Source organism: Microtus oregoni, unplaced genomic scaffold (genome assembly GCF_018167655.1).
Source record: "Microtus oregoni isolate MIOR12 unplaced genomic scaffold, Mior012 000154F_ref0000087, whole genome shotgun sequence".
Taxonomy (NCBI): domain Eukaryota; kingdom Metazoa; phylum Chordata; class Mammalia; order Rodentia; family Cricetidae; genus Microtus; species Microtus oregoni.
In genome coordinates, this window is record NW_024544809.1 from 848,694 (window position 1) to 868,217 (window position 19,524).

At 44.5% G+C, this 19,524-nt stretch overlaps 1 protein-coding gene across 9 annotated transcripts in view; it reads right to left on the reverse strand.

Annotated features, from left to right (window-relative positions):
* The window catches only part of LOC121445049 (DNA-binding protein SATB2), a 176,676-nt gene that overhangs the window by 58,866 nt on the left and 98,286 nt on the right, over positions 1-19,524 (reverse strand). For all 9 annotated transcript variants that reach the window (XR_005973869.1, XM_041647033.1, XM_041647029.1 and 6 more), the window contains one exon: positions 14,999-15,471. Coding sequence is in view for 8 of the 9 variants with exons in the window: in XM_041647033.1 (XP_041502967.1) it covers positions 14,999-15,471 (473 nt within the window). In the remaining variant the exon portion in view is untranslated. The remainder of the gene's footprint in view (positions 1-14,998; positions 15,472-19,524) is intronic.

The following is a 19,524-nucleotide window of genomic DNA, read 5'->3' on the forward strand; positions in this document are numbered from 1 at the left end:
AACATTTCAGGGAAACACAATCATCATTCGAAATAGCACATAAGGGCTGGCAAGATGCCTGATGACCTCGGTTCAATTCCTGGGGCTTCCATGAGAGGAGGAGAGAACTACAAGCTCTCCTCTGAACCCCACATACACACACACATGCACACACATGTGCACATGCATACACACACACATAAATAAACTGAATCATTTTTGACCCACATTAAACAACTATACCACAAGGAACCTATGCTAGTCCTGGATTTAGAGGTCACCCTTACTTTGGTTAAAGGAATCCTCAAACTTGGAAGAAGTACATATGGAAACACAGCACACAATGTCGTCTGTTTGAGGTCAGCATGTAAACAAGGATAAAACATGCCATGCCACGTGAGTGTGTACATGTGGCTGTGTGCGGCTTGGTATGTGGGCACACACATATGTGCTCAAGGAGGGAGTGAGGTAAGTGGTGTGTGTGGGTAAAAATCCCCCACTGCTACAGTGATGGGAAGGGAATCCAGATCTCGTGGCATGCCTCAAGAAGACAAGTGAGGTGCCCGTCTTCCAGGAAAGCGTGACGCAGCCCGGGAATCCATTCCCTTTCTGGAACTAAGAGTCGGTTGTGCCTCGGGTTGCCCTACTTCCCATTTTAAATGAGCAACCTGAAATATATTCATAATGGATTTGCTTCAAAGATTTTCTGTTTTACAAGAATCTCTAAATTAATATGAGAAAAGGAAGTGGATTTTGAAATTGCTTCCAGGTTCCAAAGTCGATACAGCACTCAGATACTTTCTGAGCTTTCCTTCATGATGAGTCACGCACAGAAAGAAGGAGTGGCTTTTCTTCCACCCGCCCCGCGCCTGTCCTCCCCCATTCTCCTCTCCTCTCTCTCTCCAACCTACCTTCGGTATTATAATAAAAGTGTTTTCGGGTCATCATGGAGATATCTGCTATGATTATAATTCAAAATTACTCAAAGGCAGAGATTAACTTATTCTTCCTCCATGAAGCTATTTCCATGAGTCACACAGTGTATTACAGCAAAGGCTTCTTACATTTGAAAGTTATATCAAAAACCCTATTCTTGAGTGCCATAACCAAAAACTATGTTTATAAGTCCCCCAACAACTAAAAAAAAAGTCATTAAAAAGTAGGGAGTGTTTTTTGTTAGTTTCTTGCAGAGGATCCTTCTTTTGCATCTGTCATATGTCACACAAATTCACCCATCTCTTGGGGAGCACATACAGAGTACCCTGGAGGATGGCTGCTGCTCAGTATCCCTGCCCGAGTCAAAGGCTCACAGCGTTTGGGTCTTAAGTGCATGGTGGCTTACAGGCTTCTACTGAGTCATTCACCTGAATGCAGACACAGTCTCAAATACACAGGCTTAGCCAGGGCCACCTTCCCTTCCTGTGTGGCCCCCAGCAAGTTACAGCATTGTGCCAACTCTCACCGGCGTGGCAGTGGTCCCAAAGGACATTCTTTTCACGCAGGACAGGGCAGTCTCAATTGAAAGTGACTAACTGGAGCACACAAGACCTTTGATGTTTGATTCTGACATTTTTTTACACTGGTTATTTGCTCACCTGTAACTATTATAAGCTAAGGTTTTTAAAAGTGTTGTCTAAATTCTGTAGGCACACATGTGAAAATACGTTAGCTTAAAATACACACATACACAAACATACACACACTCAAACATACACAAATATAAACACACATACACACAAACATACACATATACACAGACACACACGCAAACATACACACACATACACACACACACACACACATATACACACAATCCATAGCCTAACTCCCACATCCACACAAACCACCCCCACCGCCCGCTAATTATCAAGATGAATAAATGCTTATCATATTGACTCTGTCTTGAATGGAACACACATTAATAATTTATCTCACATAAATATTTCTAAGGCCTCTCCTACTATGTCATCTGGCATTCTAATTATCAAGCAGCCAAACAGGAGGCGTCACTTGGACACTGCCATTATGCAGCTCGAGGTATAGAAAATGTGCTGTGACACCTGGGCTCTGGAAGGGGGGGGAAAAGATGCACTCCTATCAACAGGACGGTCGTGAAAGGAAATTAATAAATTAACCAGGATATTGCTTATTAAAGTTTCATATCAGTAATTATATTAAAACATACTGCCACTGTTGAGTAAAATGGCCATTAGGTATTTGCCTCATTGTGGGCAATAGAACCTTCTCCATGGAGACACACAGTTTCCTCGGTGGTATCAGACTACTTTACACAAGACAAAAAAAGAAACATTGTTGCCCAAAGAAACATTGTTGCCCGAAGAAACATTGTTGCCAAAGAAACATTGTTGCCCAAGGAACATTGTTGCCTGAAGAAACATTGTTGCCAAAGAAACATTGTTGCCTGAAGAAACATTGTTGCCTGCCAGGGCAAAGACACAGGCTAACACAAAGTACCCATGCCTGTCACATGAGTTCTTGGGTTCCAAATCACCAGAATAAAGAAATTTAGGCAAAGAGCGCCTCAGAGGGTGTTTGCCCTGGCTCATCAATGGGGGAGTTTACAAGAGTTTCAGGTCATCGCCAGCTCCAGGAGAATAGACAGGTCTGGGAAGGAGCTCAGTAAAATCAAAATAATTCAAAGTACAAAACAACAATTGTATCACGTAGTCTGGCTCGCCTGGTAATACAGGCTGTCATCAAAGATAAAAGGAAGAAATTGAGGTGATTTTTAAAGTATAAGAAATTTGTGGCCGGGAGGTGGTGGCACACACCTTTAATCCCAGCACTCTGGAGGCAGAGGCAGGCGGATCTTTGTGAGTTCGAGGCCAGCCTGGTCTACAAGAGCTAGTTCCAGGACAGGCTCCAAAGCTACAGAGAAACCCTGTCTCAAAAAACCAAAAAAAAAAAAAAAAAAAATTGTGATCTTATGTTGTCTGTGGTAAAACAGCATTTCTCAGTAACACCGAGAAAGAATTCTACTTTCTGTCGCTGACTGTTTCAACACCTAACCAACTGATACAGCTTTTGCTTCTGTGTGCAGGCACCTGCTCAGGTAGGCCCTCAACCCTGTGACACAACACGCACCTGCATGGACTAGGTTTCAGGACTGTCCCGACCCCCATAGGGCAAGTCGGGGGGGCTGGCTATGGGAGGATTCAGGCATCCTGCTTTCCTGGCCCCTGTCACCTGACATCTGAAGTCGCGCTCTCTCTCCCACCTGGCGATTTTTAAAGTCACAAAAGGCTGGATCTGAACAGATCGGCCTTACATGTAGTTTGCAAGGTTTTGACACTTTCTATAGTTAGGCTACATTGGTCGTAGGAACCATAAGCCAGATATCTCCACTCGGCTGCCTAGGAAACTCCCAAACCCAGTGCGCCTGCTGCAAAGAACAGCAGCTCCATTAATTCCTTTCTCAGTGATGACTTGGTGAAAAGCCCAGGGGGAGGCAAAAAGAATGAACAGAGAGAGAACCTGCTTGCAAAGAGTTTTCTACATGGTGGCTGGAAGGGTTTATAGGAGCACACTGCACACCGGAAAAGACGCTGGCTGGGTGTGCTGGTGCAGGCAGGTCCACCAATGGTCCCAGCAGAGGCAGGAGGATCATGAGGTCAGAGCAGTGCCTGGGTCATGCAGGGAGACCCATCCTAAGTAGGAACACAGAAGAAAGATGGGGAAGGGAGAGAAGGGGAAGAGAGCAGGGGAGAGGAAAGGAAAGAGGAGAGGAGGACACGGGGGAGAAGAGTGGAGAAATAAGGGAAAAGGGGGAGGGGGAAAACGTCATAAATTCAAAACACAGCAAGTACCATCTTGGTTCAAAATCAGGAGAAGATTCGCCGGCTGTGGGGCTGGAGGGGGACGGCTTTGGTGGAGGGGGTGAAATTGGATCTAGCTGAAGCTTCAAAGGAAAGTAGCACCTGCGTGGAACCATAATGGTACAGCCAGGAAGGGGAGGGAAGGTCTGCAAAAACCCATCTGAAGAGAAACGAGACCAGGCTTTCTCCAGACATCCAAGGGGAGTCTGCTCTCTCAAGTGGGGAACAAAGGGACAAGAACAGGAGGCATGAGACCCTCAGACGTGAAGATGACGACCGTACACATGGGTGAGATCTGGAGGCACTGGCGTAGGCGCACACCACGCAACAGACATCGCCCCCAAATGAAGCGATATTAGATAATCTGCTCAGCCTTTCTGTCACCTGCAACAAATTAGGCTTTCAATATGCAAAACATCTTCCTTCCAGAAAAACAAATGATCGTGATGCCTCTTAATTGTAATTTAATGAGGCATAATTTATTTTTTAAAGTGATATACACCAGGTGTGTAGGGGGAGAGCGGAGGGGCTGAAGCCTGGTGTTTTCTCTAAGAGTCAAACTAGCTGGAGGCCATTTCCATTTCTATAAATTACATACATGGCTGCTCGTGGCCGTTGAAATGGGAGACAAAAAAAAACAAAACAAAAACAACAACAACAACAAAAAACCCAGCCATTTGTGGTGTTCACTGTGTTATTGCAACAGACAGAGGTAACAATCCCAACAGCAACTCGCTGACCAGGTAGCAAAGAGTCTGTAAGCTCTGGGCTCCTATGTGATAAGGGGCAGATGTGAGGAGGTTGCATCTGCCCTTCACGTGTGCTGCCGAGCCGTGCACCCGCGAGAAACCCTATAGTCCCTGCATTTTAGGAACATGCAGCCTGGCATCGTCAGAGAACATAGCGTGTTTTAGTCATTCGCATACTGAAGCTAGATCAAGGCAGGTGAGTCAATTACACAGCGCGTTTAATGACAAACCTTTTCAGAGATCAAGTGACGTCGCCTTTGAAAATGTACGATTAAAAAAGACATCACAGTGAGTCTGAAAACATGTGCATACAAGGGCATCGTCCTTACAACAGAAGATGTCGTGGCCAAGAGTGAGATTTCAGAAATCCGTAGGCTCACTCCCATTTTCCAGAGGAGGCTCTGCCAGGGACTTGGACCACTCGTCCCTCTCCCTGGAGGATGACCTGCTTATGGCCACTCCCCTAGAACGCAGAGAGGAAGGAAAGGGGCTGCTCTGTGTTGCGTATAGTCCACTATGTCTTTTATCAACCTTAACTGTCACACAGTTCTGAAGGCTCAGGTAACAGGAGAATAGGAGAATATTATTGTGACTGTTGTTGTTGTTATTATGCAACCAATTATCACTGGTACCCTAAGAAGCCAGGTAAAGTCCAGCTTCTAGTCTGATCCCACACAGCAAGCTCATAATGTATCAGAGATTCCCTAGGAGTTAGAGAGAGCACTGAAGGCAGCGGCAGGCCAGTGGATCGTCCTAGCATCCAACCAATTAAGAGCCGACCTACCCCGGGAAGTTGTTTCCCTCATCCCGTTTTCTTCTAGAGGCTCCCTAGGCATAGCTCCCTGTTTGCCAATAGAACAGATCTCCCATAATCGACAACTGTACCGTGATTCTGGCTGCTGAAATTCATTTGTGTAAATGCTGAAAATGTTCACCCCGCCCCCAACTCCCAGAGCTCTGCTAAAGCCAGGAAGCCAGAGTACTTAGTCTGATTTGAATAAAACGCACACTGGGCACAACAATGGCAATCTGATTTTTATTATTAAAAATGATGGGCTAGATCCTCAAAGAAAGTGTCGTTATTGCATTAGTTTAATAAAATCTCTCTTTTATTACAGTATCTCTTTATTGAGAGAGACAGCCTATGAATGTCATATTTTGTGGGACGGGTTAGATGGAACTGAACATCTAAAGGGAATTAATGTACTCTGCAAACAAAAACGCGTTTACAAAAGTTGACAGCTAAAAGCTGACAGGCCAGAGACATGCCACTCGAGGAACTCAGAGGCTTGGTCTGTGCACATATACCGGCCTCCTTTGGATTGAGGTGAGCAGGACTAATTTGGTCTCACGTCTGTACCAACTACCCTCGTTCACACTGGCCACTATAAAAACTATCTCTCTCCCATCATAGAAGGTCATCGGGGGCTGATTCTATATATTCTGTGCTTGGCCGTGACCTGGTGGTGAGGAGAATCCAGACCTTTAAGAAAACACTTATTCTTTACGGCTCTGGGAGAGTCTTATCTTGGGTGGAGAGTCTACAGCAGGCCCTCGCCGGCCACGTATTGAAAGCCTAACTCACAAGGCACTCAAGATCTTTCATTCAACCTACCGAGAGCAATCGCGGAAACTGAGATTTCGCGACATGTAAACTCCACTTATAATTACATCATACACCTTAGGCCTGCGGTTTATAAATTAAATACTTGTGTCATGAGAAACCTTCCCAGTGCATTCAACAAGACTTGGCCATGGTACCTGATGCTGGGGTTAAAGGTGTGCGCCACCACCGCCTGGCCCATATGCAACATGGAAGTAATTTAAAATAATTCTTAAGTGCTGTCATTATGTAATCTTGGGTCATAGTAGCGGACCATAAGGCTGATTTCATAGATCAGAACCAACCTTTCTAAAGAACTGGAAGTCTATAAATACCAAAGTGGTTCAATTGCAGAATGAATATGATTTTATAAGGGTCTTTTTTCTTTTTCTTTAAGACTGTGCTTTAGCAATCCATAGAGCTGGGGACAAGCATGATATATGTACAAGTGTGTGTCTCCCAGCCATGATTTACCCAGTGCTCCAGATGGGCATGGTAATGGCCAAGGAGTTCAGTAGATGCTATAAACTATAGTGCTCATTTTTGGCACAAAAAAATTATATAAAGAGATTGAAATTGCTTGGACATCTCCAACGGATTCCAAATGGATACAGTTATAGTCATATAGTCATGCTGCAGCATTTCTGGGTTCGAAGAGTTTGCGCACTTTATTTGAACAAACACGCACGCAACCCCTAGCCAACTGGACCTCATTTCAATCAACAGCCAAGGAAGGAAGATCCCTTGAACATACTGATTTAAAGCTTATTAACTGAACAGTCATACAAGATATGAACAATGAGAACTAAGACTAGCATTCCCATTGCCTCAGTGAAATCATTACAAACCTGTAAAATCTGATCTATGACTTTAAAGGTTGGTGAGAGACTACAACGGATGCTCACACCAGAAATACAAATATTGAAGATGACGATCCTCTGTGAAATGAGAGGACCAGTCCTTGGTTGACAATGGTGAAAAATGACTTAAAAATTATCACCAAAATGGAATGTTCTATTTCCTAGTCATAGGAAATTTGAATTTTTAATTCAAATATAGAACAGTTGAATTGACTATAATGTATTCAGTGATTAACTTGTAAAGCCACTGGTCAGGGGTAGGAGGAACAGACAGGACAGTGGACACCATGTTGGCTTGCCCTGATTCTCTGTTTTGTAAAAGATGGAGAGTAAAAGCAAACCTTCCCCTCTTCTGTTACCTATATGTTCTATCTCAGGTGGACTCGAGATGGAGGTTGAGTTGTGAGGGTTCCTATTTACCAAGTCGACCTCCCTTTTACCGAAGGCACAGACAGAGCAAGCTTGGAGCCTGTACAAGTTTAGTCCTTGAGCTGACCAGTCCAGGCCTTTTGGATGAGGTTGCCTAAGAGGTGCTAATTGACAATACCCTTATATGTACAGAAGGTGTTAAAGGAAAATAGCTATCTAGAGAGCCCCCCGCCCCCCACCATCCAATAACTCTGAGACACTGCTATCTTGGGACACATTAATATTATTGCAATCTTTCAATCTGAGAATTCAAGCCAGTGATTTTGAAATGAAAGACCTATTTTATGAAGTAAGCAAGGCCACCTCTGCCTACTTTATTAATTTAATGTTCTGACATCAAAAGAGGACATATTATTTACTCCAAAACTCAATAACGGGTTCATGCCTGATCTGCAACATTTGACATTTACAGCCCACCTCTCAGAAGTGGACTTCCTGTCTCTCACGTGGGCCCTTGTTATTTTATCACCAGTTCACTGGACCATGGAGTCAAGACCCTACATTTACATTGTGGTCCTGGACTTGCAAAGAGCTCCGATCTCAACAAGATACTGAGAAATGATCCTTGCTGACACTATGTCAGCTGACAATGAGCATGCCTATCTTGGAGGTAAAGTTTTACACAAATATAAAACTGCAATGTATAATTAAATTATGCCCATCTCTGGCTAACAATATTCGTAACTCAAACAATGAAATTAAAAGGCAATTATTGTCTCCTCCTGAAGTGACTCAGACTCCTGAGAATCTGTAGCTAAGAGTTTCCTTTAGCCATCTCCTGTCTCATTCCGACTGTGCTGCCTCAAATCCTAATTTTTAGCAAGTTCTTATAAATGTAACCCTAACAGTTTGGGGCATGCATATATTCCAAACACTGTGTAAACAAAGCTTCAATCAAATTCCATGCCATTTCATACAATGGCGTTTGCATGTTCAGCAGCTGGCCTTCCTGCCAAATTTTCTGATACATCATTCAATCTCATTTTCCAATCTGCTGAAAACATTCTCCAGTTGCTGAGTGACTTCATAAATTGTACTTATGACCCTGGTCTTAAGTTCCTTCAAATGATGTAGCTTTGCAGAGTAAACAGTGGATTTCCTTTTCCTGCAAAGTCGATAGATAGATAGATAGATAGATAGATAGATAGACGGACAGATGATAGATAGATAGATAGATAGATAGATAGATAGACAGACGGACAGACAGATGATAGATGATAGATGGACAGATAGATGGATAGATAGATAGATGATAGGTAGATAGAAAGATGATAGATAGATAGATAGATAGATAATAGATGGATAGATAGACGGATGGACAGACGGACGGACAGACAGATGATAGATAGATAGATAGATAGATGCATAGATAGATAGATAGATGCATAGATAGATAGATAGATAGACAGACAGACAGATAGATGATAGATAGATAGACGAACAGATAGATGATAGATAGATAGACAGATAGATGGATAAATAGATGATAGGCAGATAGAAAAATGATAGATAGATTAGATAGATAGATAGATAGATAATAGATGGATAGATAGATAGACGGACGGACAGACAGATGATTGATAGATAGATAGATAGATAGATAGATAGATAGATAGAATGTAGTCAGATGAGGACAGGTTGATCAAATGAGTCCCCACAGATTCAGGATTGTGGAGGTCCTGTTCTCCATCAGATAAGACCAGGGCACACACACGGCCTTGCCAGTGAGGCCTCTCTGATAAATGCCTGTGTATTTTCACTGAACTGAAAGGCGGGACACCAGATAGACCCCCCTTCTTCTGACAGAGCACACTGTTATCACACATCCTGTCTTTTACCAGAAGTGTGCTCCCAAGGTTCAGCTCAGCAAGCCTTACCTCACGCTCTCTGCTCGAGGAGAAGAAAATGGACAAGCTTACATGAGCAACAAACCTGAACAAAGCCTCACTGCCAAAAGGGGCAAAGGTCTAATTGCTCTCCCTGTGGAGGGTGTCCCTGCACTCTGTGGACAGTGGGAAGGGAAGAGGAGAGAAGGATGAGAGGGTCACCCCCATTCCCCCTTTCTGGCACTCTCCTGCTCCAGGCACAAGTGGCAGTACAGCCGTTCCACTGAATTTACCCTAGTTTGGAGAAAAGCTTCCTCTACTTCATTTAACAGATCTGCTCAGATGGAAGGAAGGTCTCGGAGGAGAAGCCATGTTAGGAAATGGGGATTTTTTGAACATATGAATATATAGGTCATTGGATTTTTTAAAATAAATCAGAGACTAGCTTACCTATTAAGTAAAAGTCACTGTACATATTTAATGAGACATTACTTCTTACAGGTCAGTGGACACCAGTAATATTAAGTCTTAAAACACTGCCTTTTATCATACATTCGCCTCTGATCAATGTTTTCAAGTCTATACTTTAATAAAGAAAAAAGAATGCTCATAATTAGGATTTCCAATCCCACATTAAAGAGGCGAAGACACAAACGCGGCAGATCACCAAGTGAGCTACCTCATGTCTACAGACCTAATGAGAGAAAAAGGGGCCAACCTAGGATGAGTTCAGGTTCCAGACGCAGGAGAAGACACGGGCGCAGAACTCAGACCCGGACAGAAATGACTATTTCACAGGCACCGTCTGCACCTGTGACAGAGCCCTAGAGAGGGGCAGGGCCAAGGGACAAAGCCACTTGATGTGGGTCACAGCTCAGACTAGAGAGGCTGCTTCCCATCCTGGGCAACAGTGGTAGGACTAACCCCTAAGGTTTCAAATCCCATTTCTCTCCTGGATCTCATTCCTGCTCATATTCAGGGTCTCTCATTCCTAATCTCGGCGACCCCACAACGCCTGGTTCAATATCCCGAAGTCATTCTCAATAACGCTATTCTCCATTCAGCGAACTGAGGACCTTCCAGGCTTCGTATTTCAAATGACGACGATGACGTGTTCGAACACCCAAGCGAGGACACAGCCATGCCAGCCTCATACGGCACATGGCGGTTGCTTTGCGGGATGGACGGGCACCATTCTGATGCTATGCTCTACTCAAGCCTCTGCTCGCATGGCAAGGACCAAAAGGCATGGACCACAACCCCGAGACAAAGATTCTAGAGAGCTTTAGGGGTAAAACGCTTCCAAGGAAGAGTGGTAGGAGACAGCGAGGGAAGACAAAACTCAAGCCACGTTGGAGCGGATTATACAGAGAGCTCTGGAGTGCCAGAGAGATCTCCCCGACGAGGAGGGAAGCAGTGGGCTGTCGCCCGTGGTTCCTGTCACACGCTCGCTAAGCGCTTCCAGCTCTTTGCCAACATCGAGGGGCCTGAGGACAGTCCTGCGAATGAAGAGCCGCACCGGAAGTACAGGCCTGGGGAAAACAAAAACTAAGCAAGGGTGTTTGCCTGCCTCTGCGGTCCTACAGAGGCAGCAAGAGAAGGTGCTTAAGGCGGGCAGGGAAGCACACAGTTACGGCTGCCAGCTCAGGGTTCTCCTGCGGTCCCTTTGGCTACAAAATAGCACGCCAAGCAGGACTAACCGCTTCTTCCAAAAGGCTTGCACAGATGCGGCGCTGCTGCGTGCCCTGCGTTCAGAACTCTAGCAGCCTCATGCCATGCTGGAGAGTTCACGTCCCGGCACTAACGCCATAAGTGCGTCATACATAAATACATAAATACTGACATAAATACGTCATAAGTCCCTTGTGCGGACGATGAACTCAACTTGCTTACTCTTAGCTTAAATGGCAGACGTTTTGTTGGTGAACGAGAAGAAAAACGTACAAATAATAACAAAAGACAGTAAAAAGAAAACTACAAAGGGGTTATCTAGTTCCCAAGCTAGAAGCAAAGCAAGTTGTTACCAGACAGATGCATAAATGACTCTGAAAGGCCTATGTAGCAAAACTAAAGTGTATTGAAAGCCTGTAGGGGTGGGAGTGGGCAAGGCACACAGGAAGACAGCAGGGGAAGGCAACAGTGAGAACAGACTATATGGTATCATAACAGCATTTGTGGATGAAAATTCCATGATAACATCTATTACTATGTAGTAACTTAAAAAAAATAAATTTAAAAACTTCTTGGAAATATAATCCCTAATGATGTCATTTTGCCTAATCAAACAGCAAATGCATCAGCATCTAAGGTAATGAGCAAGTTTCCTTCAATAACATATAGTTCTCCAATACCATCTACCATCGGCGTGAGGTTTTCATCTGGAAGTCTTGGAAGCAGGCAGACAAGGTTTCCATGTTTACAGTCTTGATGGACTGCTGAGTTATTGCAAGCTATTTTGGTTTCTGCACACCCACACACACACAAACTAGTTAAGACTTTTTGCTAAACCTTCAAACAGACATCCAGGGACACAAGCTGTCATGTGACACGGCCCTTTTTATTAGAGAGAATAACAGAATGAGTCCTGGAGAAGCCAGTGAGTTCTGTAAAACACTCAGGCACGTGAGAAGATGCTACCCATCAAGAGAGCAGCCACGGATGATGTCTGCAGATGCCTGTCAACAGGAATGGTTCTGGCTCTGTACAGTCTATAAGTTAACCTGCCTTCTAGAAAAGGGTTACTATGCCATCAGCCACTTTTGCCATGAATTTTACCTGGCGAGCTACTCTAGCACCCAGAAGTGTCTGGTTCCACTCAGAAAAGGCTCCCCATTTGGAAAACCCATGGCTGGTTTCATGGGGCAGACTACACAGTGTCTCCCATTTAACAATACAGCTGGCGAAACCAGCTGCCCATTTGTGCTGCTAGTGGAACCGCAGGACGTGGAGCAGAAACAATCTGCCTGCTGACCTCCCGCGCGAGTTCACACTCTGTCAATACCATCTACCCTGATTAGGCTGGGCTCATATACAACAGGTTATGATCCCAGAGGGATGAAAAGCTTTCCCAAATTAAAAGCAGGATTTAAAGAGGAAACAATCCTGCGTCCCTATGTGGTTTCCATTTGATATCCTCAAGGCTGGCCCGTGAACTCAAAGCTCGTGCTGACTGAAAGGGAATGTTTCTTTCTGGGTGTAGCCCTCTTACAAATTTAATGGTATGGGGGAGAAAATAATAAAACGTGTTCTGTGCTTCAATTAGACCTTGATAAAGCCCGGCCCTTCGAAGGTGGCAACGCCAAGGAAAAACCTTGAATCCTGACAAAGAGATGTGGAGGATTCCTCAGGAGGAGGCGGAGCTCCAGGAATCCGGTGCCTTGACACAGCAGACCCTCTCACTACATCTGTCTGTGGTCTTGACTCTCTGGGAGTCTTCTCCCACGCTTCGCGCTATTTGGGCAGAATGTAGACTGCATTCCGCTGCGAAAATCCAAAGCGGTACAGCTACGCTCTCGATTTTATCCTTAGCCAAAAAGAGCTGTGCACATAACTAGGCAATCAAATGCTGGCTGGGCATGAAATGTCGATTCATGAGCACAGATGACAGAATAAAGAACCGCAGAAGATAGACGTATCCCTCCACTTCGTATTTTCAGTGATGGGCAACAAGATTTTTCTCCAAGGGACCGGAGCCTTATACGACTCCAGCCTAGGTAACCATGAACACGAAAGTGCGGCCTGAGTCTTTTAAGTCACAAGAAGATGGATAAAACATATGTGGGTCTCCCCCAAATGCATTTTCCAAGTGATGGGAACAGGCTGTACCATGAGTAGAATGTACAAGGTAGCTGTGCACCAAGGGAGCATGAGATTCCACCTCTGTCCTTCTGCATAACAAACACATGAATATGGAACCCCAACAGCCCCAGGGCCTCGTCTTTGCTCCCAGCCAGCAACTGTTTAACCACAATCAACGACTCCATTTCTGGTTCATGTTCCTTAATTCGATCTGAGGCTAAAAACCACCTCGTGTCTTAAGTTGACTCCCATCAAGCTGTTCCTGTGCTCCTGGCTGCCTTTTTAATGCTTGCTTTTGAAAAAGCAACCTGCTTCTGCACCCTGGTACTGCGTGGCACCTTAACCCCGGAGCGCCGCTCCTGTCCTCACCACTGCGAGAAACCGATTCTCAGAAATAGGAGGCGGAGGGCTCCCCACCAACCGACATCAGGCCAAATCCTCGGACATAAGGTCAAGCTTCTCTTTCTCCCTACATCTTGACTTTCCCCCCACATGTGAGTCTTTTAGAGCAGTGGTTCCCAACCTTCCTAAGGCTGCTTCCCTTGGATACACTTCTTCATGTGTGGTGACCCCCAACCAAACAAGGATTGCTACTTCTTAACTGCAATTTTGCTGCTGGTATGGATTGTAATGTAAACATCCGATATGCAGGAGACCTGACATGGGACCCCAGGGGGTCATGCCCCACAGGTTGAGAACTCTTGTTCTCACCTTTCTTCCCTCTTGTGATCACCTCCCTCTCTGTGACTCCAGGGCCTCTGAAGGACCCTGCTGCCATTTCCTCCCTTCGCCTGGTTACTACCTGCATTAGCTACTTTTCTAGTTCTGTGATCAAACTTGGAACAAACGCAAATTAGGGAGAAGCTAAATGGTTTATAAGCCTACAGGGCAGGAAAGATGTGGGATCTGGCAGGAACCGGAAGATTTACATTTTCAGGGACACGCAGGTAAGCAGAGAAAGAAAACAGGAAGCTATAAACCCTCAAACTCCACCCACAGTGACATACTTCCTCCAACAAGACACCTCCTAGTATTCCCCTGACCTCCCGAAACAGCACAACTCCTTGGGAAGCCTGACACCACGATGGCTTGGGTCAAGCCATCACATCCGTTCCCCTTCCTCCTCTAGCTTAAATCCCGGGCTCTGTAACACTTCCAATCTCTTGGTCTATCCCTACCCACTGTTTTCAGTGCCAAACTTACAGTTTCGATGTTCACTGCCAGTCTTCCTAAGAAATCTGCCAGTCTTTTGAAAGTAAAAACAATCACCGTGGCCTTTCTCAGCCGCCCCTGCGGCGTCTCCCGGGCTGTTTCTCATAACTATACCTTTGCTGGGAGTCACCGGGATCAAGCCCCACTGCTGCTGCCACCACTGTTACTGCATCCCCCTGGATCTGCCCGCTAACACCCTAGCTACAATTCTACTCCCAGCATGCTTCTTGATGCTCCCCTCCTCTCTCCTGCTGTGGGTTTTATTGGGCTCTTCCCCCACACTCCTGCCAGTCCCTCAAAGCAGTCTCCTAACTGGCCGTCCTAGCCACCTGCTGTAATAAGAGAGGAAAAACCAAAGACTTCCTAGGATCAAAGGTTGCATCTTGAGTCATGGCACATTCCCACAGATGACCTGTGGCTTTAAAGTTCAAAACTCCTCATCTCCATAAAACATTCTGAAGACATTATTAAGAGGTGAAGACATGTCACATTTCTTCCTTACCCTCTTTGTTTTGTTTTGTTTTTAAGACAGGGTTTCTCTGTAACTTTGGAGCCTGTCCTGAAACTAGCTCTTGTAGACCAGGCTGGCCTCAGACTCAGAGATCCTGCCTCTGCCTCCCGGATGCTGGGATTAAAGGCGTGCGCCACCACTGCCCAGCTCTTTACACTGACTCTTAGTCCCTAGGAAGAGTGGTGTTAACTGTACCTGTGTGCGGTTGAATGCCACCCTGGCGAAGACAGCCTGGGACACGCTGGCCCTCTTCAGCTCGTCTCTGACTTGCTGGTAGATATCGGGAGAGACCTCCACAGAGGAGTTAGTCGGCTCTGGCTTCACTGCTCTGGGGATGGGGGGATGGTTCAGGAACTGCTGGTTGATGGCTTGAGGGTGCTGGTGAGCCAGGAGCCGGCTGACGGCGATCTGTTGGTTGATCAGATGGGCCATGGCTATCTGCTGCCTGACGAGCTGCGGACTGAGCTGGGGTGAGAGGAGCCCGGGGCTCATGATGGGCTGCAAGGCGGGCACTTGGTTTCGTATGGGAGTGCTGTGGTGGATTTGGCTATGAGGAGACTGTTCGTTGGTTTTCCCCAGGGATGCCAGCTGGTTCATATTTGGTAAATGCATTGGACGCTGGCCCAGAACACAATAGTCTGAAAGGTTCTCTCGCTCCACTCTTTCCACTGTTAAGAGAGACAAACAAAAATTCACCATTATTTTCATGGTTATAATTTATTGCTAATATATAGAGTACCGAATTGCTATGTATCTGCTACATTTATGATACTAATATTTTCAACAAAAGTCAGAAAAACTCCAAAGAAAGAATGAGCTAGGTTTAACTTAATCATTATATTAATAGATATTTTTCATAAAAGATATGAAAATTAAGATCTTGTGAAAAAAAAAACAAAAACAAAAAAAGTAAGCATTTCCTAGACTAGCCAAGGCAAAAAAAAACAACCAGTCAATCCAATTCTAAAGTCCCAGACATCGCTACGCCTTGTGATCACTCTCCATAAACAACGTTAGTGACAAAACCCCTACCGCTCTAGTCTACAGTTGGTGGCTAAGAGAACAGTTCAGAGTTATGGGGAGAACAGCAAGGGCAATGTTGCCTGCCAAGCTAGCCACCTTCTCATTCTCCACCGGGCGTGCGCCAGGGATACAGCTTAGCTCCAGAGTGCCTACTGATCACGTGACAGCCCATGCTGAAAAATGCTGGAGACGTCTGTGGACGTGCTCTCTACATACCCATTATCTCCTCGTTTGCTATCTTCTTTTGGAAATGGATATTTTAACACTCCCCAGAAAAATCACATCACCTTGACAGGACATTAGATAAGATTCTTTCCTGCTGCAGGTTATCTATCTATCTATCTATCTATCCATCCATCCATCTATCTATCATCCATCTATCTATCCATCCATCCAGCCAGCCATCAATCCATCTATCTATCTATCTATCTATCTATCTATCTATCTATCTATCTATCATCTATTTATCTATCTAGTGCAGAGATGACTAAAGCTTTAAAGAATATCCTTGAAAGAGTAAAGGGAGAGACTGCCTCACAGATGCTCAAGTCAAGTCATGGGATCGGTCATCTGGACAGGGGTGGGGACCACCGTCTTACCTACGCTCTGTGAGAGAGATGGCTCTGCAGTTAAGAGCACTGGCGCTCTCCTCGCAGACCTGGGTTCAGTTCCCCACACAACTGTACTTTGTTGCCCACAACAGTTTTATTTGAAGCAAGCACCCAAGACTGGAACAACTCAGCTGTTGCTGTTACAAGTGTTGGCTTGCAGGTGTCACCTTGAGAGTGTATTTGAAAACGAATTTCCATGCAGCCTTAGTAAGCCTGACTTATGACTTCAAATATTAGAGATAACTTTGCAAAAACCTTCAAAAGAAGTTCGGTATAGCAGCTCAGGCGGAGATCACTGTAAGTTCAAGGCTGCCCTGATCTACAAAGAATGTTCCAAGACAGCCATCTCCACCAAAAATCCATTAAAGGTAAATTCAACAAGAATTATTTGGGGTGGTTACATGCTGGAAATCAGAACTATTTACCTGCAGGAAAAACACTCTTTTAAGATTTATTTTCATTGTCTTTAATTGGGTATATGTAGGTGGGTATGTGGCTGTGAGCTCAGATACACACAGAAGTCAAAGGCAAAGTTCCAAGCAGTCAGCTGCTGGAGAAAGAATAAAGGACCTCTGCAAAAATAGGTGTTATTAACCCCTGAGTCATCTCTCTATCCCCAGGAAAAACTTCTCAAAAGAACTACTTTTTACCATTAATGTAGCATTTGTAGTTTGCTATACAACTTATATTGAAAGAATTTAGTATAAGGAGTAAGTAAAAAATATAGAGACTAAGAGAATTTAGATGGTTACGGCAGTGGCTGGGAAACAGAGAGACACATAAACAGTCTAAAGAAAATCAATCAAAAAGTGGAAGAAAGTGGGGTTTTCCTCTAAATTAATACCTTCCACAATGTGACTTAAAATTATTGTGGCCATAAAACAGCACATCAAAATGTAAGTGGATACTGGCCATTATTAGTCCATGTCCGAAAGCTTTGTGTGTTTCCAGAGTTTCTTGGAGGAAGTCAGGTGACTGGCCTATCTTAGGATCATATTTCTATATATACAGCATTTCTTTTTCTTCTTCTAAAGAACCAAACTTTTGTTCAGTTTTCCTAGGAATTACCAAATAAGCCAAAAGTTTACTTCAAATTTCTTTCATGTCTTACTTCATCTTTGAACGTAATTTCATTTGGTCGCCACGCCACCTTTCCTGCAGAAAGTTCAAGGCAAACAAACTGCTTTAACCTCCTCTGAAGGCAGGCATTTTCCAATCATTGTATTAATTAAACGTTAAAGTACACGGCCTTAAGTCTGAACCAGGCAAAGGGCTACGAGCCTTCTGATAAGGTAACCCAATAGGGCTTCCCCTGGCGGGAGAACGACCCCTGCGTCTTTATTGAAAGAGGATGTGAAGAGCATGAACTACCTCCAGAGGAAAGCTAGGCTTCACGGACACAGACGCTTGGTCTCGGGTAAATGTCTGACTCACTGGTTTGATTGTGCTGTTTCCAAATCCAGTCAAAGTCACGATGAATTCAAATTTTAAATCACTCCCAAGTCCTTAACAAACTCTTAGCCCCATTTTCCTACCCAAAACACAGAGACTCACCCTCCAAGAGCTAATTATCCAAACGTTTAGCGTTTTTCTTTTTTAAAGACTTACTACACTTGAATGAGTTCACTGTTACATGCTATAGCTACATGACAACTTTAATTTAAAAAAATTACAGATCTAGTTATGATTATATATGTAAATACATGTAAATTACATGTAAATATAAGAAATCAATAAAACCTATAGGAGTTTGTATGATGAGCCAAAATAATTAGCGCATATTGCTTTAAGTTTACACATAATAACATCTATCATTAAGAGCCCCCAGATCTGCAGCCACATTTGGTGGTGGCGCACGCCTTTAATCCCAGCACTCTGGAGGCAGAGGCAGGGGGATCTCTGTGAGTTCAAGGGAGGGTGCAGCCAGGGTGTAGGGGCTAGACCTGAGGTCTGCTCTGGGTTCCTGAGAGTTCAGAGACTCAGAGACTGCAGGGCAAGGCCAGTGACAGTCAACATTATTAAACGGTATTACCACCCACGGGCATCAGAGGCCTCACAAGGCCCTCGGCATCACATTCTACCAAAGGGCACAGAGAGATACTCTCTTCTCCGAGGTCATCCTCATCATGAACAAAAGACATTTGTCCCAGCTACTACTGTATTCCAAGCAACTGCACTATAGCCAGAAACTATTGCCAAGAATTGACCATCGTCTTGTTTTTGTTTGTTTGTTTGGGTTTTTTTTTTTTTGAAGAAACTGATTGAGCCTAATATTTAAAAGCTATATTTAGGGAGACTCCACTTCTAATCGGCTGGGGGATATCAACAAATAGTTTTCAGTCTATATAGCACAGTTGCTTAGAATAAAGTAACAACATAACAAATTTGTGGTAAACGTATATATGTTAAATTATTAGAAAATATTGAAGCATATATTATACATACAGAATATATGCATGCAAAAGAGGGGGAAAGGAGAGCATAAAGGCTTACAGGCCAATAGTCTGGCACCTGATTCACTTTCTGGAAACTCTAAGTCAAATCTTTCCAGATGTTGGAAGTGGGGTGTGGTGTAACGGCTGCGAGCAGGGGCTTCACAGCCACAAGCCAGGTCTGCATCCTACCACAGCAGTTCGGCAGGTATGTGACCACTTCCCCATGCCTTCATGTTTCATCGCTAATGTCTCCTACCATGAAGGAAGGTGATGGACACTGAATGAGCTCATGCCTCTCTCTCATCAGCTTCACATGGCCACTGGCGGCCACACACTTCAGGCCTGTGGTCTGGCAGATACTCGAGTGAGATCCTTCCGTATACACGGCACACAGGAAGATGGTGAGGGACGGTCGTGGGGACTGGACTCAAGCAGTCTAAGCTCAAGGATGATCACACCATGTTGTGTCTGCTTGGGCATGTCTGTTTATAAGAGGATGCCACTGTATAATCTGTGCTCTAATCTGATGCTGCTTCCTCCTGCTAAATCTAATTCCTAATAGAAAGGCTATCATCTTATTGAACTTTAATTATATTTTTAACGTATATGAGCAATCAGAATTTCCCCTATAGTTTTATATTCATTGACCATT